The sequence below is a fragment of the Temnothorax americanus genome, unplaced genomic scaffold, assembly GCF_048541705.1.
Source record: "Temnothorax americanus isolate GAGA-0224 unplaced genomic scaffold, ASM4854170v1 Scaffold21, whole genome shotgun sequence".
Lineage (NCBI taxonomy): Eukaryota > Metazoa > Arthropoda > Insecta > Hymenoptera > Formicidae > Temnothorax > Temnothorax americanus.
Genome location: NW_027509349.1, coordinates 118,432 through 139,782, shown reverse-complemented (window position 1 = coordinate 139,782; position 21,351 = coordinate 118,432). Strand labels below are relative to the sequence as shown.

General features: G+C 34.2%; 2 protein-coding genes across 3 annotated transcripts; both read left to right on the top strand.

Annotated features, from left to right (window-relative positions):
* The first annotated feature begins 1,083 nt into the window (after positions 1 to 1,083).
* On the top strand, positions 1,084 to 4,224 carry LOC143897864 (U4/U6 small nuclear ribonucleoprotein Prp31-like). Its single transcript, XM_077406812.1, has 5 exons — positions 1,084 to 1,516; positions 1,660 to 2,390; positions 2,483 to 2,773; positions 2,851 to 3,075; positions 3,166 to 4,224. Exons 1-5 carry the CDS (start codon positions 1,399 to 1,401, stop codon positions 3,268 to 3,270), a joined length of 1,470 nt encoding a protein of 489 aa, XP_077262938.1. The 5' UTR covers positions 1,084 to 1,398; the 3' UTR covers positions 3,271 to 4,224.
* LOC143897866 (uncharacterized) lies at positions 3,281 to 21,300 on the top strand. Of its 2 annotated transcripts, none has more exons than XM_077406815.1 (10): positions 3,281 to 3,421; positions 5,204 to 5,363; positions 5,810 to 5,967; positions 6,523 to 7,405; positions 7,507 to 7,632; positions 11,365 to 11,586; positions 18,773 to 19,001; positions 19,222 to 19,536; positions 19,754 to 19,993; positions 20,411 to 21,300. In XM_077406815.1, exons 7-10 carry the CDS (start codon positions 18,774 to 18,776, stop codon positions 20,627 to 20,629), a joined length of 1,002 nt encoding a protein of 333 aa, XP_077262941.1. In that variant the 5' UTR covers positions 3,281 to 3,421; positions 5,204 to 5,363; positions 5,810 to 5,967; positions 6,523 to 7,405; positions 7,507 to 7,632; positions 11,365 to 11,586; position 18,773; the 3' UTR covers positions 20,630 to 21,300. The 2 variants fall into 2 exon arrangements, with proteins under 2 accessions (XP_077262941.1, XP_077262940.1); XM_077406814.1 differs by having other exon boundaries at positions 20,393 to 21,300.
* The last annotated feature ends 51 nt before the right edge of the window (positions 21,301 to 21,351 follow it).

Genomic DNA, 21,351 nt, shown 5'->3' with positions numbered 1-21,351 from the left:
CGGAAACGCGGAATCTAGTTACTATTCTGTTCCGCGCTTCCGCGTTTCCGCGTTTCCGCGCTCCATGTAATGGCACCCTCATAATCAGATGACCGTCTAAAGTAATATCTTAAGATGCTAATACGGCTCTGTGATTGGTTCATAATGGAGGATTCACACTGCGTCCGATGTTCGACGTACGACGATCCGACATCCAATAGGAAATTTTTGTCTCTAATAATAAATTCTGTTATTGTGAATCCTCGATAACATCTTAAAATCGTACTTAAGACGATCTTAAATATAAGATCCGACTATGAATAGACATAGCCGGTTCTTATATTTAAGAAGACCATCTTAAGTACAATCTTAAGATTGTCATTAACCAATCACAGAGCCGTATTAGCATCTTAAAATATTACTTAAGACGGTCTTGAAATAAGATCTGATTACGAATACCGGCCTATGAATACCGGCCTAAGGCCCAGTTCAACAGTGGCCAGTTATGGAGAATTCACACTGCGTCCGATGTTCGACGTACGACGATCCGACATCCAATAACAGAATTTATTATTTAGAGACAAAAATTTCCTATTGGATGTCGGATCGTCGTACGTCCAACATCGGACGTGATTGGACGCAATGTGAATCCTCCATTAGCTTGAAGGCCATTGCACGTAACAAAGTTAACGTATCAGACTACGGATTGAGTTTGATATTGAATTGAAATTTGACCAATAAGGACAAAGCTCATAAATTTAAGATTTGTTTTCTTTCTTCTGATTGGTAAAATTTCAATCTCAATCTCAAAATTGTCTTTTACGTTCGGGAATTTTCTGGATTTTCTCCACTTTCGACTGACCTCGTGGCTGTTTGAATTTTCGCGTTTGCCGCAATGCCGCCGAGACTTTCCGTGAGCATGAATCTTGGTAGCGTTTTTTCTTGGCTGCACTACCGCCCTGCACACTGCCCTGCATTACCCAATAGCGTTGCACTAGTGTTGCACTGGTGTTGCACTAGTGGGCGGTAGTGCAGCCAAGAAAAAAACGCTATTATTGCTCAACGTTACGTCACATCTAATTCGCACAACGTACGCGGTTCGGACGTGTTTCGCGTGAAGACGACGACACGTTCAAACGTGTTCGGACGTGTTCCACCCGAACGAAAAACCTTTTTTGAAGTACTGCTACTGATACTGTCTGCATAGCAATTGCCAATTAGACCTCGCCACTCAACATTATACTAGACTTAGTAATCAAACAAGGGAAAAAGCTGGCCGTATTGCCCGCTGAAAAGCGGCAGGAGCCAATTTAATAGAAGAAGAAGAAGAAGACGAAGAAGTTAGTCACATCTGGTCACATCTGTAAACATTCGTAACTCTGTTATACGCGACAAACAAATAATTTGTAACGAGGAAAAATGTCTTTGGCTGACGAACTTCTTGCCGATCTCGAGGAAAATGACGACGCGGATGTTTTTATGGAGGAGCCGGAGCCGACGTTTATCCCGGCTTCGGTTTCTAAAGTCATAGAAGAAGGTTAGCGCTTATTTTACAGTGTATATGGCAATTTATTTTTGTACATACAATGTTCTGTTTTACACAGCGCAATTTACATGTTTTACATTTCATGCTTATCTCTAATACGTTACATAAAATTAATTTGCCTTTTCTTCGTGCAGAGATAAAGGTGTCCTCAATTCGAGAGTTAGCCAAGTTACGAGATTCGGAACAGCTGCAGCAAGTTATGGCACAAATTGAGAGGCACAGCAAAGTACCCAGGAAGTCGACCGATATCATAGGACCCGTAGAATCCGATCCGGAATATCAGTTGATAGTTGAAGCTAATGATATGGCAGTTAAAATTGACAATGAAATAGCTATCGTACACAGATTTACCAGAGACAAGTATTCGAAAAGATTTCCAGAATTGGAATCCTTAGTGGTAGGACCATTGGAATACGTAATGACGGTCCGTGAATTGGGCAATGACTTGGACAGAGCCAAAAATAATGAGACTTTACAGCAGTTTCTCACCCAAGCGACAATTATGGTCGTTTCTGTGACAGCGTCGACCACTCAGGGTCAACTGTTGACGGAAGAGGAGAGAGAAGCTATTTGTGAAGCTTGTGATATGGCAGTGGAATTGAATAACTGTAAGTTAAAGATATTTGAATATGTAGAGAGCAGAATGGCATTTATCGCGCCGAACCTATCGATAATTGTCGGTGCGTCAACGGCTGCCAAGATTATGGGCGTCGCGGGCGGTCTGACGAAACTCTCTAAGATGCCAGCTTGCAATCTGTTGGTCCTCGGATCTCAGAAAACCACGCTCTCTGGATTTTCGCAAGTTACCACCTTGCCGCATACAGGATTTATCTATTATTCCGAAATCGTACAAGAAACTCCTCCTGTAAGTTTGTTCTTCTTGCATGCTTTGTACAATAGAAATTATAACTAGCGAAATATTTTACAACGATGACTCTAACGTATGTAACGTTACAGGATCTACGGAGGAAAGCGGCGAGGCTGGTGTCATCGAAGAGCATGCTGGCAGCTAGAGTAGACGCCTGCCACGAGAGCACGGACGGTCACATTGGCCAAATGCTGCGCGAAGAGATCGAGAAGAAGTTGGATAAGCTGCAAGAGCCGCCACCCGTGAAGTTTGTGAAACCGCTGCCAAAACCAATCGATCCTGGTCGAAAGAAGCGCGGCGGTAAACGCGTGCGCAAGATGAAGGAACGCTACGCGATCACGGAGTTCAGAAAGCACGCAAATAGGATGAACTTCGCAGACGTAAGTAATAAATGAATGTTCTGGAATTTATAATGTTCTGAGAATAATTAGAGAATATATTATTATTGCGATTGCAGATTGAGAGTGATGCCTATCAAGAAGATCTTGGCTACTCGCGAGGGACTATTGGTAAGGCTGGCACTGGCCGAATCAGATTGCCGCAAATTGACGAGAAGACGAAAGTCAGGATATCCAAGGCACTGCAGAAGAATCTGCAGAAGCAACAGCAATGGGGAGGCAGCACCACTGTCAAAAAACAAGTCTCCGGTACTGCTTCCAGCGTGGCTTTCACTCCTTTACAAGTATGTTTGCACTTTTTATGCTTTTGACGCTTTACAACTGGTAAATTTAATTGCATAAAAAATAATTTTTTATTTCGTCTGTATTTGCAGGGTCTTGAAATCGTCAACCCACAGGCTGCGGAGAAGAAGGTCAACGAGGCAAATGCGAAATACTTTTCCAATACAGCTGGTTTTCTAAAAGTCAAGAAAACGTAAATGTATGTTGCATTAAAGATCGATATCCTTGAAAAATCAGTTTGCCCCTTGTTCTCGTTGAACGCAATACCTGCTATTTATCCACTGATTGCGGATGATATAAAAAAAAGAGGAAGAGTCAAGAGTGGATCTACGTCACAATTATTGCACGGTAAACATTTCCAATGCAATATTCTGCAGAAGTATATTGTTGCATAGTGGATCATTTACTCAACGATCACACGATAAACGTTTAAAACGTACATTAATAAAGAGGACAAAAATTAAGTTTAAAGTAGAAAGGGAAAAAAACGGCTATGGGAGTCAGACGCGGTTATCCGTGCGTAAGGAATCAACAGTGATTCCAGTAAACATTATATTTAATAAAGCTAAAATAAAGCTAATAAACTTAATAAATTAAGTTTAAAGTAAATCATTAACTTCTTATTAATGTAATTATAGTAATGTAATTTGGATTGACTAATTTCAGAAAGTTGTTGAAATAGAATCTATTTTTTTTCTGCGCTTTTCGTTCTGTCACAGTCCCATCATTCGCTGAAATCAGTCTTCGTCTCATTGGGAGATTCGTAGGCATTTGCTCCGTCTATTCCTAGTATTCCATGTTACTTATGTCCAAGCACTTGCGGTCGCGCGAAACATAGCAAAACCTTCGCCGGCGAAAGTGCTCGATTTCACATCGATATTATTCAATGATAATTGAAGACTAATTATAAGTGGGGAACGTTTCAACTAGTATGTGTATCACTATTTTGTCGCATGAATGGCAAATTCCATTATATCGCTTATAAATCAGAAGGAGGAAATGGAAACCTAGATACAGAGGTAGATACATAAATAGATAGATAGAGAGAGAGATGTATGTGTAGACATTTTATTAGTATTTTTTAGAGCTTGCAATTAATTATTGTGTAATTATTAATTATATCTATATGAATAAATTCCATAAATATTGAATTTAGGATTTATGCTTTAATTTATTCGTACGATATACAGAAGTGTGTACGTATAAGGTAACATAAAATTTATTTCATTTTTCTACGATAACAAGCATAGAAAATGTAATAATCAACTATGTGACATTTTCAAGACTATTGAATAGAGAGTAAATATTGCTGAGAGACCACACCTCGCATATATGTTCTCTAATATTCGAGCATGAACACTATTTCATTTTAATGACATGCGTCGTTTACGCAATACATTTTGTATATGTAAATTGGTTTATATCGGGAAACGAAAAATTTTCATCGCGTGCTACGCCCAGGTTTCCGCATTTTCCAGCTGGTTCGCGAATCGAGATCGAATTCTGTTGCATAAATAGTTGCCATACACCGACTGATTGTTACGTGATTATTACTGATGTAAGCTCAAAAATCTTTTTTCTATGTTTATTTAAAACCGCACGTGAATTAATATGATGCATTTAGATCGTTCTATTTATGTTTCTATAACGATAATTTCTCTATATGCACTTTCATATTTTTTCTCGTAATCTTTTTGCCACGAATAGTGCAACATCATGCAATAATTATATAACCAATAGTTTCTGTTCTAACGGAAGGAAGATTAAGAACAGTTTGTTGTAATCGATCGAGATCTTAAAATCAATTATTTCATCTTAATTTGTATAGTAAAATACATACTGGATACAGGAGTGAAATGTAATCCTGCTCCCTCTCTTCAAGTTCGTTATTCGACAAAATGAAGAAAGTTTAAATAACTTCCTTCATTACACTGTTTGTCGAATAACGAACTTGAAGAGAGGGAGCAGGATTACATTGACAAGTTGACTCCAGACTACCGGTGTGTCTTCTCAGTATACCTTGGCCTTGATTCAAGTTAACATGTCGTTCCCGAATTGATCTAAACCCAATCGATCCTACCATGATTCCGATTCTACATTTTAATGCCCCTTTCTCTGTTCTTGTTTCAGACGATGTCCTCTTCCATTTTCTTCTCGATTTAGAGAAGAGGGATTTAATTACTACGGACCCCCTTCGTCTTCATAACGTTTCTTCTCAAGTCCCCGTCTTGGGTATTTGCTCTAGGATCCACAGAAAATTCACGGCGGTCGACGGATTAAAAACACTATGGTAGTCTTTTTTTATTAAAAATTTTTTTGATGTATTTAAACCTTCTCCTCCTCTGTGGAGATTGCGTAATGGATACTTCTTACTTTCTAGAAAGAACTTATTTGCTAAAAATTTATTGACATAGGTAACTATTTTAAAATTACCTAATAAAAATTTAAAAATAAAACAATCTTATTGGGAGCATAACTTTGATTTTTTTTATTTTTCTTTCTGTACAAGAATAGTGCGAGCAAGAGAAGCTAATTTACTTGGAAACCTATTTTTCATCGTAGTGGGATGGTTTACAATCCCGCTTTCCTCAATTTCGGGATTCCACAGACAATTCTCTAATTTATCCCTTTGCTGTTTTAAATTGTTCTCTTTTAAAACTGTTCGAGTGTCCTCCTTTCAAGACAGCGCTCATGGTTTGACCTTGAAGATCTGATTCAATATTTTAATTCCCTTAGGTTTTCAGTCGAATTTATGATTAACAAAGACGTAACGGAGATTGAAGAAACTTTCTCCATCAGGCCCAAATGCTCGGTGAAAGTGTTTCTTTTACGCGTCTGCAACGTGCAACACCGAATGTCCACTTCTCTATTGGAATCAGTCTTTGAACGGAATGGTAATGTCGGATATTTCGATTTTATTGACCATCATCCCCTCGCAGATCATTTTGCCGAATTGTCTAAACTTAATTTATGTATAGTTTATATAAAAGGTATTATTAATGCTTCTTGCTTAAGTATAAAATATTCAAGCAAATTATAAAAATAGGAAATTATTTTGTCAACCATATGGGGAGAATATGAGTAACATATATTATAATATCATTATATAACACATTGTGTAATATACTTTAAATAAAATAAAAAATAAAATAATTACTTTAAATTAATAATATATTTTATATTACTAATTTTTTAATAATATTTATATTAATATTTTCTAGAATTTTTTGATAAAATTGTAAATGTTCTGTGCTTTATATAGACGGTTTATAAACTTTGAAGATAAAGAATAAAAAAATTCAAGTATTAAAGGTAATATGTAAAGACAAAATTCGTAATTAATGGACCAATGGTTTAAATCGTGCTAAGTTGTCAATTCATCTATATTTCCAATGTTTGCGACCGTCAGAAGAAAGGGGAAAAACAAAGTGTTATTACTTTCCTTCCAGGATAATTGGCATCCATTGTCGATACCATCGAAGTAAATTAAACTAAGCGTGTCAGTGGTGAGTTTCTCCGTGGGTGGAGAACCACGAGACTTTCGATCTCATTTTCCCGTTGAATTCAACGCACTGTTTGGCGGCCGATTTATTGAAATTTTATGGAAGCGGATCGGACTTTCTTTCGTCAGCCGAAGGTCGTTCTTTTCACCGACAGTGACGAATTGCCAATACGTATAATAAAATCGTAGCGCCTGTGCATATAATAACGAATTATCTCAGTAAACAGTTAATTCCCGTTTGTGCTGTAGGTATTATATAATAATGTGATAATATGTTAATAAGTGCATGCAAATTAAATCAGGTACCATTATTATCATTATTCATACGAACTTTACAAGACTTTCTATAAACCTAAATCTTTGCTTAGCGTAATATATCTGTTTATTTTCAAAATATTGGAATATTTTTTAAAACTTTGCATTTTTTTTATATACTTGCTTCTTTAAATATCAAAAACCATATTACTCTGAATTTTTTAAATATTTTTCTCTATTTTACAAATTAAGGATTATTGAAAAAATATAACGTTATTAGATAATTCTCATGAGAAATTGTAATATTAATAATTTCTAATTTCTTTCAAAGATTTTTGTGTATATTTTTATATAATTGCCGCCCGACTATCCCCTCTTCCCAAACCACCGTATTAATGAAATTTTTAATGCATTTGCAGCAAATCTGAGGAATGAATCTGTACAAGCGGAACAAAGATATTATGTTACAGTATTTTACAAAGGCGGAAGTAAAACCTGTCGGGCGGGGCGGTGAGAAAGTTACGTCGCCCAACCGATGTATGAAATTTTAATCAGGACGTAACGGTCGAACGAAGGTGTGTCGATTTTAAGTGACAAGTTTTACGTGGCAACACAGGAGAAAAAAGCTTTATTTTACATAACAAACGCGAAAATCTGGTTATTTTATTTTTTGCAGAAAAATAAAATGTCCTCGCTGCGATTCTAGGATTAATAAGATTTTACACTTACAGAACACGATGTTTCAATCAATAGGAAAAAATGTCAAGATATCGATACCGTTTAAGATTATGGGAGATTAAAGGTAAAATGCTTTTTATAGAATTTAAATTTTGGAAAAGAAAAAGTACACATTCCAAAATTTTATTTTTTACGTAATTTTAAGTAGAACTTAATTCAGCGGAATCTTAATTCAAATAATTAATCTTCAGAATTAAGAAGTGCATGAAAGCAGCGTTAAAAAAGAGAATAATATAAATGGTTGTATAAGAAATTTATCATGGAATTAAAATGTTATAAAAAGATTTAACAAATTTTAGTTTTCTCAAAATTTTTTGAAAGATTTCAATTTTATATGTTCCGAGTTATAAATAGAGTTGTTGGTTGCTAAATTAATTGCCGCTGCTAATCGTATCTTCTCTCTAAATCTGTATCAGTGAATAGTCACTGGTTCAGAGAGAAGGAACTCTTTAGAGAGTTCCTTTTCTTGTTGAATATATTTCTATCAATAAAGAATGGTTTGTTTGCGAAAAGGTCCAAATAAGGATATTCAGGTCAGTACAAACCGGCAAGTGTAAATGTACGGTGCAATATTCGCTCGCAGTCTATAGTTACAGTAATACTTTTTCGACCTTTACTTAGGTTTCCTCGGCTGTACATTGACGATTAATGAGGCGAATGAGATTCTTTATATAACCCAGTATGAATTCTACTCTGACTCTTGTGACTTTTAACAATTATAATATATAGAGTAACTAAACAATATTTATACATTAGGAGTTTGTCAATATACATATGAGATCTAATATCTCATAATATGTATTTGAATATTAAAATCTGCATTTAAAAATGCAAATCTTATAATAGAACGTGACATATCAGAATCAATTTAGATAATTTATTAGACTAGAAGTACCTACGAAGTGCGTCAATGTGTTATACATATATACAATCACTTGCAAAGATTGCAATGAGTTTTAAACAATTGTTGTGAAGAATGATGATTAAAGTGGGAATTTTGCATTAAACATTATATTAAAGAACTTTACCGTATTTATAGTTTTTATTAATAGCCAATATATTTGGTTGAGAAGAATCTAAAAATTTTATAGTCAATACTAAGAACAATTATATACAGTGAATATTATATTTATGAATAATTGTACACTGTGAATATTTCTCACTTGTGTTTCTCAGATCATAGTAATCTTAGTAGCGGTTATTGGAACAATATTGGTTACAAATTGGTTCCGCAACATTAGTTCGCACCTGTAAAGTAGATACCTTACATTTTATAGTCAATATTGAATTTCAATATTGGATCAATGTATATTAGTAGAATATTAGTAGAAATTATTTTTTTATTTATTCACCAATATCTCTGTGCTAAAAATATTGGGTCAATTGTTATAAAATTTAAAAAAAAAAGTAGAATATCATTATTATTCGATGCATACAATTTTGTGGGATAATTTCTTTGCAAAAACTGTAGGTAAAAATCTTTTCAATAAATTTATCTACTGTATCCCTAAAATATTGTAGACTATACAATATTCTTTTCTGCCGATCATCCTTAAAGTCACAAAAGTAAAATATAGTCTCTGATGATCATATAATCGAGTATATACATATCGGCAAAAACTATAATATGACAGTTCTCGCCAATATCCCTGATATTGGTATTTGGTATATTACGATGTGCAATGCATTTGCATTTAATTTGTAGCTAACATTGGCTTTATATCGCACATTGTACTCCCCAACTTATCCAATGTTTAACCAATGTCTTACCAATGACTTGTGCTATTAGGGAACTTGAATATTCTTGTTTAGATTTTTAATATTTTCTTTGCAAAAAAAAGAAGCAAGTATATAATGAGAATAAGAATGTAATCTAAGCGCTAAGTACATATAAATAGCTAATACATTACGTGTATTTTGATATCAGATTGTTCTCATTTCTCATTAATTGTCAATAGTCGACTTGCCTGTTGATTTATGATTCCGCTGGAATTTGCTTCAAATGCGGCTGTTACTTTGCAAGAGAAAGAAAGAGTTTAGTGAACCCTATTTAGTAACAAATTTATTTTTGCATTTTATGCACTTCCGGAGATATTTCTCATCTGTGAGACAGATTGAGTCACCCGGCGTCATCTAGTCAAGCAATTAGTCGCATTTGAAAGCGAAACATTGTGATAAAAGACAGAAAAATAAATATAATATTAGATAAATATTATAAATATGCTTTGTTTATAAAAATGAGATATTATAAACTGAATACCTATATAATAACGAAAGAGGAAGAAGTAGGTAAATCATTACCTTTAAATTAAATCGTCAAATTTCTTATTCAAAATTTATCAATTAGAAACGTTGCTTGTTTTTGGAAACTTCTATCTTCTAAGAGAGTTAGTCGAAGAACGAAAAACACGGGACTTTCAAAATAAAAAAGTAACTTCCATTGACGATTATTTCGCAAACATAGGAAGAAAAGAGAGATTGTGAATCTTGCCTCGAAGTTTCACCGTTTTCAATAAAGATGACTTTTCCGATTTTTATCGTCCTTTTCATAGAAATAAAAAAAAAACGCAGAGAAAATAATGGGAATATCAATGTTTTAATTGCAATAATTTATGTATAAAAGAATTATATAAACTAAAAATTGAAATAAATGTGTCAAGATAATATGAACTGTAAATGTTTCGAAGCTTTTAGAAAATATGTCCACCCGACATCCTTGATTCTACTAGGTGTATTAATTGCACATTCTAATGAACCGTTTTTCCGATGGAGCGTATAACAAAAGATGCTCCAAAGCAGTAAGCATTTTTTATCCGTTTATTTATAGTTGGATAGTTGAATATAGTGGAAAGTGAAGGAAAGAAAAGACACAGGAAAGGGCGTGATTCGCTTTCTGCCAACGGATCCGCCAGTTGATCTTCCGGCGTGATCGACAGATCAGATTAATGGAGTTTCATGCTAAATTATGCATTCCCATTCTATCGCGCGTCTCGCATTTAATCAAGATGCGATCTCGATTCTGTACACCGTGAGATGTATCGGGAGAGTACATCTTACTTCCTCACAACAATTGCGATCTACAATTATGTGCTTTCTTCGGAAATTGCGCTGTAAAATTTTCAATATCATGAGTTTCACACGTGGGTGCACCTGGTTTTGCTTTCTTTCGTTTCAATTTGAAACGTAAGGGATAAGGAACGATTTGCAAAAGTCTTTATTTTCGATGATGCAGGAATAAGAAATATTTTATTTCTCTTAATTATTTCAGCGGCATACTATAGCTTTTGTTAGGATTTTAATACCATGTAACGTAATAACTCAATACTCCCAACATTTTCGGTTAAAAATGAGCCTTCAAAATTAGAAGATTTATAAGAGAATGTTTTGCGTGGTACTACATCTATATAAGTAAGCTTTCCTCAGATTTTTTATTAATTACGAGAGATCTTTTTGTCTAATCTTTTAGAATTCATGTTTTATATTTTATACAACTTAATATTAAAACAAAATATTTGTTAAGGTCTGAAATCGATTATTCAGTTAAACTTAAGGCATTACAGTTAACTACGTGTTCTTGATTACTTATACCCTCATTGAGTTTAGGAATAAAATGCAGTTACTTGATTTTACACGTAAGGCTAATTTTTTACCAACATTTTTTTTTACCGTTATTAAAATTCGCTGACCTCTGACGTAATCAAATATACCATTAATCGACAAGCGGAGAAACAGGCGCGATTATAATAATATAAGCTCATTATAATAAGATCAACTTTGACGAAGGATTTCCGAACAGGTGCATCCTGCAGAAGGAGCGCGATGATGCAGACGTGAGGAGTCTCCCACTACCTTGAAGAGGACCGAATCCACTTCATCTGGTGGAGGCAACTTTCAGCGGAATACGCTATATAAGAGAGTGACATGCCGGCTGGCCGAGATAAAGCACGCGTGTGTTGTTGATCTCTCGCAGTATTTTGCCCGTCTTATCGACCTGTCCTAGTATTTTCGTCAGTGACAGGTAAGTGGGCCCTAAGTAAATCAGTGAAACTTCAACGCGCCGATGAAATGTATTTCGAGGGACCCCGAAGGACTTTAGCCGTACATCATTATATTGTGTCGATCGTTACTTGTTTTTAGCAAAGATACTCAAGAAAAAATTGGGATTCTTAATTCTTTCGTCAACAATACTGTATAATAATAGTTACTTTTTTTGTACCATTAATTTTTTAATTTGTTATAATATTTAAGGTAATACTTTTGTAAATTTTCCCGATGAAACAGATCGCGTGTTGACGTAAATTGCAATTGCAAAGATATGAAAATGAAATGATAGTTTTCGATGCATATATTATTTATACACATCAGATTCATATTTATTTAAAATCATTTCTGTTAGATTTTAATGATTAATATATTAAAATATAACACGTAAAAAAAGTTTGTGTCTTATATCTGTTTATATTTAATTATTTTTATATATATTTACCGAATTTATTAATTATATAAAATTTATATTATGTTATATTATTATATTTAAAGAATTAATAATTATTTTTTTAATAGTTTGAACACCATTTTATATGAATTTACTTTTAATATTAAAATTTTACATAGAGATAAAAATTTAATGGTTAAAAATTTAAATTCTTGCTTTTGAATCTTTTTCATTCACAAAATCCCTTATATTAAAAAAAATAAAGAAAGTTAAATTATTGACTATCATTATTGACATAATATAATTCTTTTTTCGATTATTCTAAGAAATTAATCAGATTCTAGACAAAAATAGCTAAATTTTAAATAATATTAATTAATATTATTGAAAAATACTCGCGATGTATTTGGAATTTAAACCCTCCTACTTTTCTAATTTTACAAGAGTAAAATATCGTATTCTATAATATTAAATTGTTATTTAATATAATTGTCTTTATATTCAGTTCTTAGAGATGAAATTCTTTAAATCTACTTTTTCCTTTATAAAGATATTTAATGGAAATATTAAAATTGCTAGAATATAATTTTTTGTAGAATACAATTTCGATAATAAAATATCAATAAGTTCCGTCTATATGCTAATTTTTAATTCACGCACTCGAACTATTTAGAATAATGAGGTGTTCTGCCGTTTGGAAATTTTTCAAACTTGAAAAATTCCAAAGAATGAAATTTAACACTTGATTAACGCCTAAGAATGCGATCGGTATGCTAGGGTTAACGACTGCGCTATCGAGATAAATACGATTTAAATGGCTCGACTTCCTTATCTCGCAACCAAATGATTTCGCGGTGCGCCCAACCGGTTCTCGTTGGTTGCTCGCTTAGGCACGTGTCATAATTCCTGTTCCACCGTGCGTGACTGAGTTAATTTTATAAAATACTTGGGGTTGGCGGGTTCCTGAGGTCCCTCGACATGAAACAATGTTGCTACCTTAGAGAAAGTACTTCTGTAACACGCCAATGCGCACGTTCGAATTTACTCATATTTTCTATTTTTCTCTCGCACATTCGCACAGATCGGTTTAATTGAAATCCAACGAGAAAAGCTTCTTTTCATAGCTCGCTAGCTGATGTAAAGATCGCATGCAAATGATATATCGAATTATAAATTAAACGCACATAATGTCTGAGATAAGAAATGATGTTTTGTTTAAAATACCGTTACGTTCACGTTAATAATATCGATATCCAATATACGATAAGTCTTACACCTTATCCATTGTAAATGTCAATGTACTCAAATCTATCTTATTTTTAAATTAAAAAAATAATATTTATATATATATATATATATATATATATATATTAATTCAGAATTATTTTAAATTATAATATGTTGTCAAAACTAAACAATCGATCCTTAATAAGATCGAGTTTTAACCCTTAAATGCCACACCTCTCAAGAATCTCGTAAATGACACATGGGGTCTAAAAGACCCCAGCCTGAAAAATGTCTCCTTACTCATTGATTTTTTGATATTTAGTTATGAAAATTATTTTCAATGTTGTTCAAGGCTTAGAAAAGAGAATAAAATGCTAGTATTGTTAAAATTTCACGTTCAACATAATATAAAAAATTAAGTAAACATGAGTATACTGCTAAGTGTACAAACGGGTAGGTCACGCACTCAACTATCATCCATGGGAGCACGAGCTCCATTTTTGGGGGGAACATTTGAAAATATATCGATGTAAAGGGTCTGGGGTCCGCTGGACCCCGGGTGGCATTTAAGGGTTAATTACCGACAGGTGAAATTACTATTATCTCATCTCTTCATTACAATCATTACGATGTCTTTTTGAAAAATCGGATTAATTATCAAATTACAATTTACATACCGTGATGTCACTTTAAATTGGTATTAATAAAATCGGTTAATTTTTTAAAATAAAAATTCAACAGATTTTGTTAATATCAATTTAAAGTGACATCACGGCATGTAATCGTTATTATCTGATGAAGGGACAAGATTAATGCCGATGAGAAGCGAATTGATTGGCGGGTCGCATTTAGCGAGGAATTATGCAAAAAAATGTTGCCCGGCGGCAGATATTTGAAATTTCCTTAAGTCAACCGGTCGAGTTATGCGTATTACACTATACAGCCGCCTTTGATAGTTACCGGACAACTATCTCTTTTTCCATTATGCAATATATTGCTTTCTTTGCGCGGCAGGCGGGAAGTCTGCGGTTGCCGCCGCGGCGCGAGGAGAACGCCCTTCTTACACGTACGTACACGCGTGATACACATGCACGCACTTATTACACACATGTCATGCGGAGACTTTGTTAAAAAGATTACTACGCATCATTGCAGCATTGCCGGAGATTATATCAATAGTAATATAATCATTCGTGCGATCTGCTTGGTGGAGAAAGTTTTCGAGATTTTCCTAACGACGAAATTGGAGAAACCGTTCGAACAAGCAAAAACGATTAGCTGGAGTCAAATGCCCCCCCCCCTCGGTCGTTAAAACGTGACAATTGGATTTCGAGGAGAAATCTATATATTTCGTATATATACGTATATTTAAATTAGGTAAATATGAAAAATACATACGAAACTACGATATAATGCACGCGCATTAATGCACACTGTAAATATATTACAAATGACGCAAAGCGTAGGTATGTTTACCGTAACCGTAAACAAATTCCGTTATTAAAAAATGATGAAATTCTTAAAGAAATTAAGACCGGAAGTTTTGATATACGTCTTATATTTGAATAATTTTATTTATACATATCTTTTGTTAGAAATATAGTAGGATGATATTAAGAGACCGGAATAAAATCATGCAAAATGGACTTTGTTTTAATTAATCACCGTGAATTAATCTTACAATTTCTCGTGTTCTCCACATATCTTCAGTGTTGATATTTATTAATAAAGAGAATACGTAGTCAACAAGAAAAAGTTTAATTTAATCACGTCTACTAGAGATGACCATGACCTTGATCAATCGTAGAAAGAAATTTATATATCTGTTTCGTAATCAATCCGAGCATTGTGTCCGTTTATGGAAATGTGAACTGAACTTCAATGCAATATTATGTCTCGTGTGCTTCGTTGAACGCGTTACATGCCATTTTTACACACAACTCCTCTCACTTTCACTTTGCTCGGATTTTAATCTGGGGAACATGCCTGGAAAAAGACCGGTACAGGATTTTCATTAAATACGACACACGCATACACACACACACACACACATATTAATGTACATGCCACTTCTAAGAAGCGAAACGCAATTTTCGAGCGGTAGGCGGTAGTATAATGAAATTTTTCTGAACGAAAGAGCATCGAAGTTTTATCAAGGAGTGCTAATAATGCAACATTTCTTTTAATATGTATAAGTGTAATTCATATACTTAAAGGTAATTATAATTATCTTTAAGTATATAATTACACTTATTATAATAATCATGAAGAAGGAAATGTCTTTTAATCCGGCACATTTAAAAACTAGAAACATTTACTTGAAAAAAATCTGCAAGTTGCAAACGTAATTCAGATTATTTCACTTGTTCGCATAACATTCGCGTTACACAATCTGTAGCATTTACAGAAAAGCTACAAATTACTATGAAAATTAAATTATGAAATCTGAAGTAACATGACGTTGTCACGAGAAGATGATAATCACATTGATAATGTAAATCTCTTTAAATATATATATATATATATAATTAATACTTTTCAATATATTTTTAATAGGATACCTTGTAATTTATACGATTTAAGAAATCAAAATGTTGTTTGTTTCGTCAACAAGTCTAATTAGTTCGTATGATTTAGCTGCGTAATGACGATTTGCAACCTATTCATCGTGTGACATTAATCTTAAATCTGCAGACGAAGCGAACGACGAGTCCGCAGAAAAATCGCGTTACGCAAGGTGTCTTATTGCGTGGAAAATGGTGACTTATACCTTTGACCTATATTTCTTATGTAACTATTATAATATTGCCCTTTCGATACGCTTACAACTTAGCGCCCCGTGAAATTATTGTTTCCGTGACAATGGGAAACACAGAAACGTGATTTCATCCGCACAATATATATCATGTGAACGCAACTTTTATTTTACTTTTATTATTTTTTCGAAGTATATATTTTCGAGATCGCGATTCTTGAAATGGATGTTACAATAAATTTCGAATTTAATCTTAAATTTGTCGTTGAAGAAACACGCGCATGACTCTAGCTATGTCATTTTCGTTTAATATCCGCGGACTGTCCGGATTATCCGGATAATTTCGAATATTTGAATTATTCCTTTATTATTTTTCTCTCTTGAATATCCGGATATTTGAAAAATAAATTAATTTGCACTAGCACTAGCAATCAGCACTAGTAGAAATAAACATTAGCAAAATTCTTCTTTTATCTGTTTTCCTTACAGTGCGGTAATCACATTAATTAATTCCATGAAATTAATTATTTTCTGAAATAAGAAAACGTGGGCCGGATTCAATTTACATTTCATGTAAACTAGATGATGTGTATTTGTACAAAAAAGAAAATTATACACCATCCGAAAGCGATTTCAAGGCGAAAGGAAACTCGCTCGACGGCCGCCGCGCCGCCGGCGTGATCGGTGGTGCAGAGGTTTGTGAATAGGAGCAGCGCGAGAGAATCGATCTTGCGAGGAGCAAGCGTGAGGAAAGCGTGTTACTTTCTATGTGTGCAAAACTCGGACGGAGGTTTCACGATCGGTTAAAGCCATTTCGGTCATGACGATGACGTGCTCAACGGGCTCAAGTGCTTTCCATAATAATTCTCGAACGCGCGCGCGGCATGTGGCATACATGCCACCTGGAAAGCTAGTTTCTAATTGCTTTGGCGCTCGGGCTAAGTGACAAGAAAACGAGAGACGATAATAAATGATATCGTGAATTTTTGTTTGCGTCATTGAACGTTTAGCGTTCAACAAGTTTTTAGATTCTTATACCTGGTCTGTTTGTCAGCAAATTCCTCGATCTGTCAACTTTTTCAATTTTTGGAAAATTTCCCTTTCTTCTTATTCATACATATATCTTTACATTTCTCTCACGTCTTCAAGTATTCCAGTTTAGCTTCTTGAATTTCATGTATGTTTACACACTTCGTGGTGTTTTTTTTTTCTTTTTTTCTCAAAAGTTTAAAGAGAAAGGTATAAAAAAATGTATGTCAAATACATAAAAGGCATTCGAAATTACCGTAAATAAAAGAGTAAAAAAATGAAACTGTTAAAATGTTCGAAAATAGGACATGCAGGATTAATCGAGTAGGTAATTGTTTATATCTATAGTCGCGTGCACAAGTAAAAAGAATGCCATTACCTGGATTCTATTATCTGAAAATTGAAGGGTAGAGTGGGACTTTGTGCCCTACATTTTTATGGTTGAAATTCAGAATATAGGTTTCTAAGAAATATTAGAAGAAACATTTGTCAAACAATAAGCTGTGGAACATCATTTTTGAGAAAATTACTGCATGCACATGCATATCGATGCACACCTATTCACAAGTGCCAATATTATACTCATGATCGAGTGTCGCGAGTGTGTTGACGGATAAAATTGTTCTACGTTGCGTATACATGTATACACGAGACTAAAATTGCGACTACGAGAGCTAAATTATCACATTCCTTTTCCGCAAAAAATTATAGCGTTTATAGATTTATGATGTCACACCGATTTTAATCGGATTGGTCGCAACCGAAAGTATGCATAAGACATTGCATAAGAAAAGTGCCATTAGATTTTTTTATTACACATTTTAATTCTTTAAGCATTTTATTTTTATATTTTTTATTTTTTTATTATATTTTATTTTTTAACAATTAAGTTTGGACATAAATATTCCAGATAAATTATTTCGTAATGTTTTTCTCCTTTTACATATTTGATTTTATCTAATTTTTTTAAGCAACTTTAGACATGGATAATCATTCAGTAATGTCTTTCTCTTTTTATATGCTTGATATCGAAATGCTATCGTGTCTCTTGATTGCTAGATCGTCTCGGGGATGATTTATATGAAAGGAAAAACTTGGCGGAAAGCACTCTCTTGGACAATGACCCAGGTAGTTTTAAAACCGGGAGATCGAGTTGGATTGTAATCATATAGCAGTGCCATTACAAAGGCAAAAGAATATTTATTTGAGAAATCGCAGCCACGTACTGCCGTACTTTCTCGCAAATCGACGTCTATTAAATTCGTACGCACGTACGCAAGCACGCACGTGTACCAGGCGAGAGAAAGTGATCTTGGCCATTGATATCCTCAAAATGCAGCCATTTGTATCAAAGGACCGTGAAATCGAAAGCGGATTATATATATATATATATATATATATATATATATATAATCTGTCATTCCGATTCAAATTCGCGCACGAAATTCGTCGCTTCATGCTATAAATAAGAATAATCACATTATATATTATAACGCAAGGAATAAGGAAGTTTTTTTGCATCACGAAACTACAAGATGTAATAATTTCACGGATATAATTACTAGAAAAATCATAACTAAAAAAGTGTATAAAATATAATATAAATATAAAATAATAATTTAGAAAATTTTTAATATAAAGTTAAAATCATTGACCTCTCTTATAATAATTAGTTTAATTACTTACAATTAGATAAATTAGACAAACGAGACATTTTCTCCGTGCGCTGATTTACATTTATTTCCTATGTTTTTGCAGGATGTATTGGGTGCTTCTAGGATTGCTCAGTTCCGCCATCGCGGCGCAAAATTCTTACGATTTAGAAACCAGAGCTGTTTCGTTTCCCGGCAAGCCAAGTAGCTTAGGACCACTTTACTCGCCCGGCTTAAGTTCGGCCCAAGGATTCCGTGATAACAGTTACGAGGATAACGCGGTGACGCCCACGCCGTCGCCGACGCCAATCTACAGGAACGCCAATCAACAACCGGTCAGTTTTGAAATTACATTAAAAAAAAAACAAATATTTTAATATATATATGATTAATAGATAATTAATGAAAAATATCTAATAAAATAATTATTATAATTAAAAAAATGATCTATAAAAATTAAGTTTTTAGGGAAAAATTAAGTAAATTAAAGTAAGACATTTATCTACGCGCGTACTTATACACATGAACGTAACATTATGTATGCACATATTACAGTTATATCGCAAGCCAACGGCAGCGCCGATAGACCGTGATTACACTCAAGCCATCCGCGTTGGTTCTTCATCGCGCTCTTCCGGTCGGGGCGGGCCGTCTCAGTTTGGTCCCAATGGGCCCACTCAGGAGGAACTCGAGGAGGAGAAGGAAGAGCCCGATCGTCTCAGCCTTCTTCTACCCCAAAGCAGATTCGATTGCGTTAACAAGCAGACCGGCTACTATGCTGACGAGGACCTCAACTGCGAGGTCTTCCACTATTGTCAAGACAACGCCAAGCACTCGTGGATCTGTCCCGAGGGCTTCACTTTCCACCAGGTGAAGTATAACCAGTTACATCCTTCTCTATTTAATTTTTTAGTATAATGTGACTTTATCTTTAATTCTGACCAACAGAAGTATTCTGTTAACGATATCTATCTTTTAACGATTGGTATCTTACAGTTAAATTTGATTTACGAAGAAAAATATCGCCTACACAGCGATTGTTTGTGTAACGAAACTAAAATATATTTTATTATTGTCATCGTATCAGGTACATCTAATCTGCATGCCACCCAGCGGCGACATCAGCTGCCAGAAGAGCTCGCAGTACCATTTTGTCAATGAGTACTTGTATAAGCCCTTGAATCTTCAAGAAGCCGAGACCAAGCCTAATGTCACTATAAGATACAGCGAGAGGTATTACCCCTCTGACATTTACACGGACGAAAGGGAGGTCGGCGATTATCAGATCACCCCTACGCCTGCCCCGGTGCGTCGTCCTTCTCCGCAGGTGTGATCATCATCCTTAACGATTAACTCCTATGATCATAATTAGAAGTTGCAACGTCTCAGTAATTTTAGAATCTCAGATTTTAACAGACCTCATCGTGTTCCTACTGAGGAATTTCTCAAATACACTTTAATAGAGCGTACAAAGTCCTAGTTTAAAAAATGTTTCGAAATTTTCAAAATTTTTAAAGAACCCTTTGAGACTTGGGATTCTGTAATTCTATTTTTCAATTTGAGCTTTTAAATCGAGATTTTCCTTCGAGCTTTTCGGCATTACATAAAAAGATCATTTTATTTTGTTTGCCGCTTCTACTTATTCGTGTCGAGTGCGAGATAAATTTACGTACTGATCTTCTTTCGATCAACCGTATTGACACGTTAATGGTTAGGTCTTGTACAGATCCTTGTGAATCCACAGCCAAGTTTGAACAGCATTCCCACGTCGGCCCGTCCACAGCCTACAGGACTTCCGCAGTTTCGTTTCCCGGTGAATCAGGTATTCCGCAGCCCCGAAGAAGTCAATATTCCGCTTCAACACAGACGGCCGCAGCAGCAGCAGCAGCAGCAGCAGCACCACCAAGTTCTCAGACGGTTTCCTCAAGTCCAAGTCCGACCCGAAGAAGAGGACTACGAATAGATCCTTAGATCCACGAATTCTTCAGTTTACTCAAATTATTCCGTCCCTCTAACTTTCTTTAAATTTCCTAAATCAACGATTTTGTAAAATAGACATTTATGTCTTTAATATTTGTTTTACAAAACCAAAAACGCGTTATTCGACACCCTTGAATTTTCATTGGATCATTAGTATAACTTTTTGTACTGTTATATTTTTATATATAAGGACTTATATAAATAAAAAAAAAAATGAAGAAAACTGCAATTGCAAAAGGGACGAGTTTATAGCGTATACATTTAAAGGTATTATTAATATTCATTTGCGTATATAGTTACAAATTTATCTTCGTCAAAAGTTTTTTTATCTTGCAAATTCTCATTCTATAAAATCTTCCCATCAACGTCCGATATCAATAAGAATTAGTGCTAAGAGACAAGAATAAATCTTGTTAAATTAACGATGCGCCAATAATTAGCGTGTTCTTTTTTCTAATTAATTAAATATAAGGCTGAGAGGTACAGAGATAATTTAATTCACGGTGCAATTATTGTGAAAGTAATTTAATTATTGTAAATAAACCATCACTAATAATTATGTAAACGATATGCTAAATTTGCTTCTATTTATAATGTAAACTGACTTTAAGAATTAACAAGAAAGAGGATGGCCAATAAATTGTTGTTACATTATTTTTAATTGCATCCATATTTTCTATATGGAATTTAAGATTTTTTATTTCT

Bases quoted from the DNA above. Each gene is read 5' to 3' on its own strand.
- LOC143897864 (XM_077406812.1), top strand. From the start codon at position 1,399: ATGTCTTTGGCTGACGAACTTCTTGCCGATCTCGAGGAAAATGACGAC. The intron at 1,517-1,659 runs GTTAGCGCTTAT...TTCTTCGTGCAG, and splicing joins TTCTAAAGTCATAGAAGAAG to AGATAAAGGTGTCCTCAATT. The intron at 3,076-3,165 runs GTATGTTTGCAC...CTGTATTTGCAG, and splicing joins TGGCTTTCACTCCTTTACAA to GGTCTTGAAATCGTCAACCC.
- LOC143897866 (XM_077406814.1), top strand. From the start codon at position 18,774: ATGTATTGGGTGCTTCTAGGATTGCTCAGTTCCGCCATCGCGGCGCAA. The intron at 19,537-19,753 runs GTGAAGTATAAC...TCATCGTATCAG, and splicing joins AGGGCTTCACTTTCCACCAG to GTACATCTAATCTGCATGCC. The intron at 19,994-20,392 runs GTGTGATCATCA...GGTCTTGTACAG, and splicing joins TGCGTCGTCCTTCTCCGCAG to ATCCTTGTGAATCCACAGCC.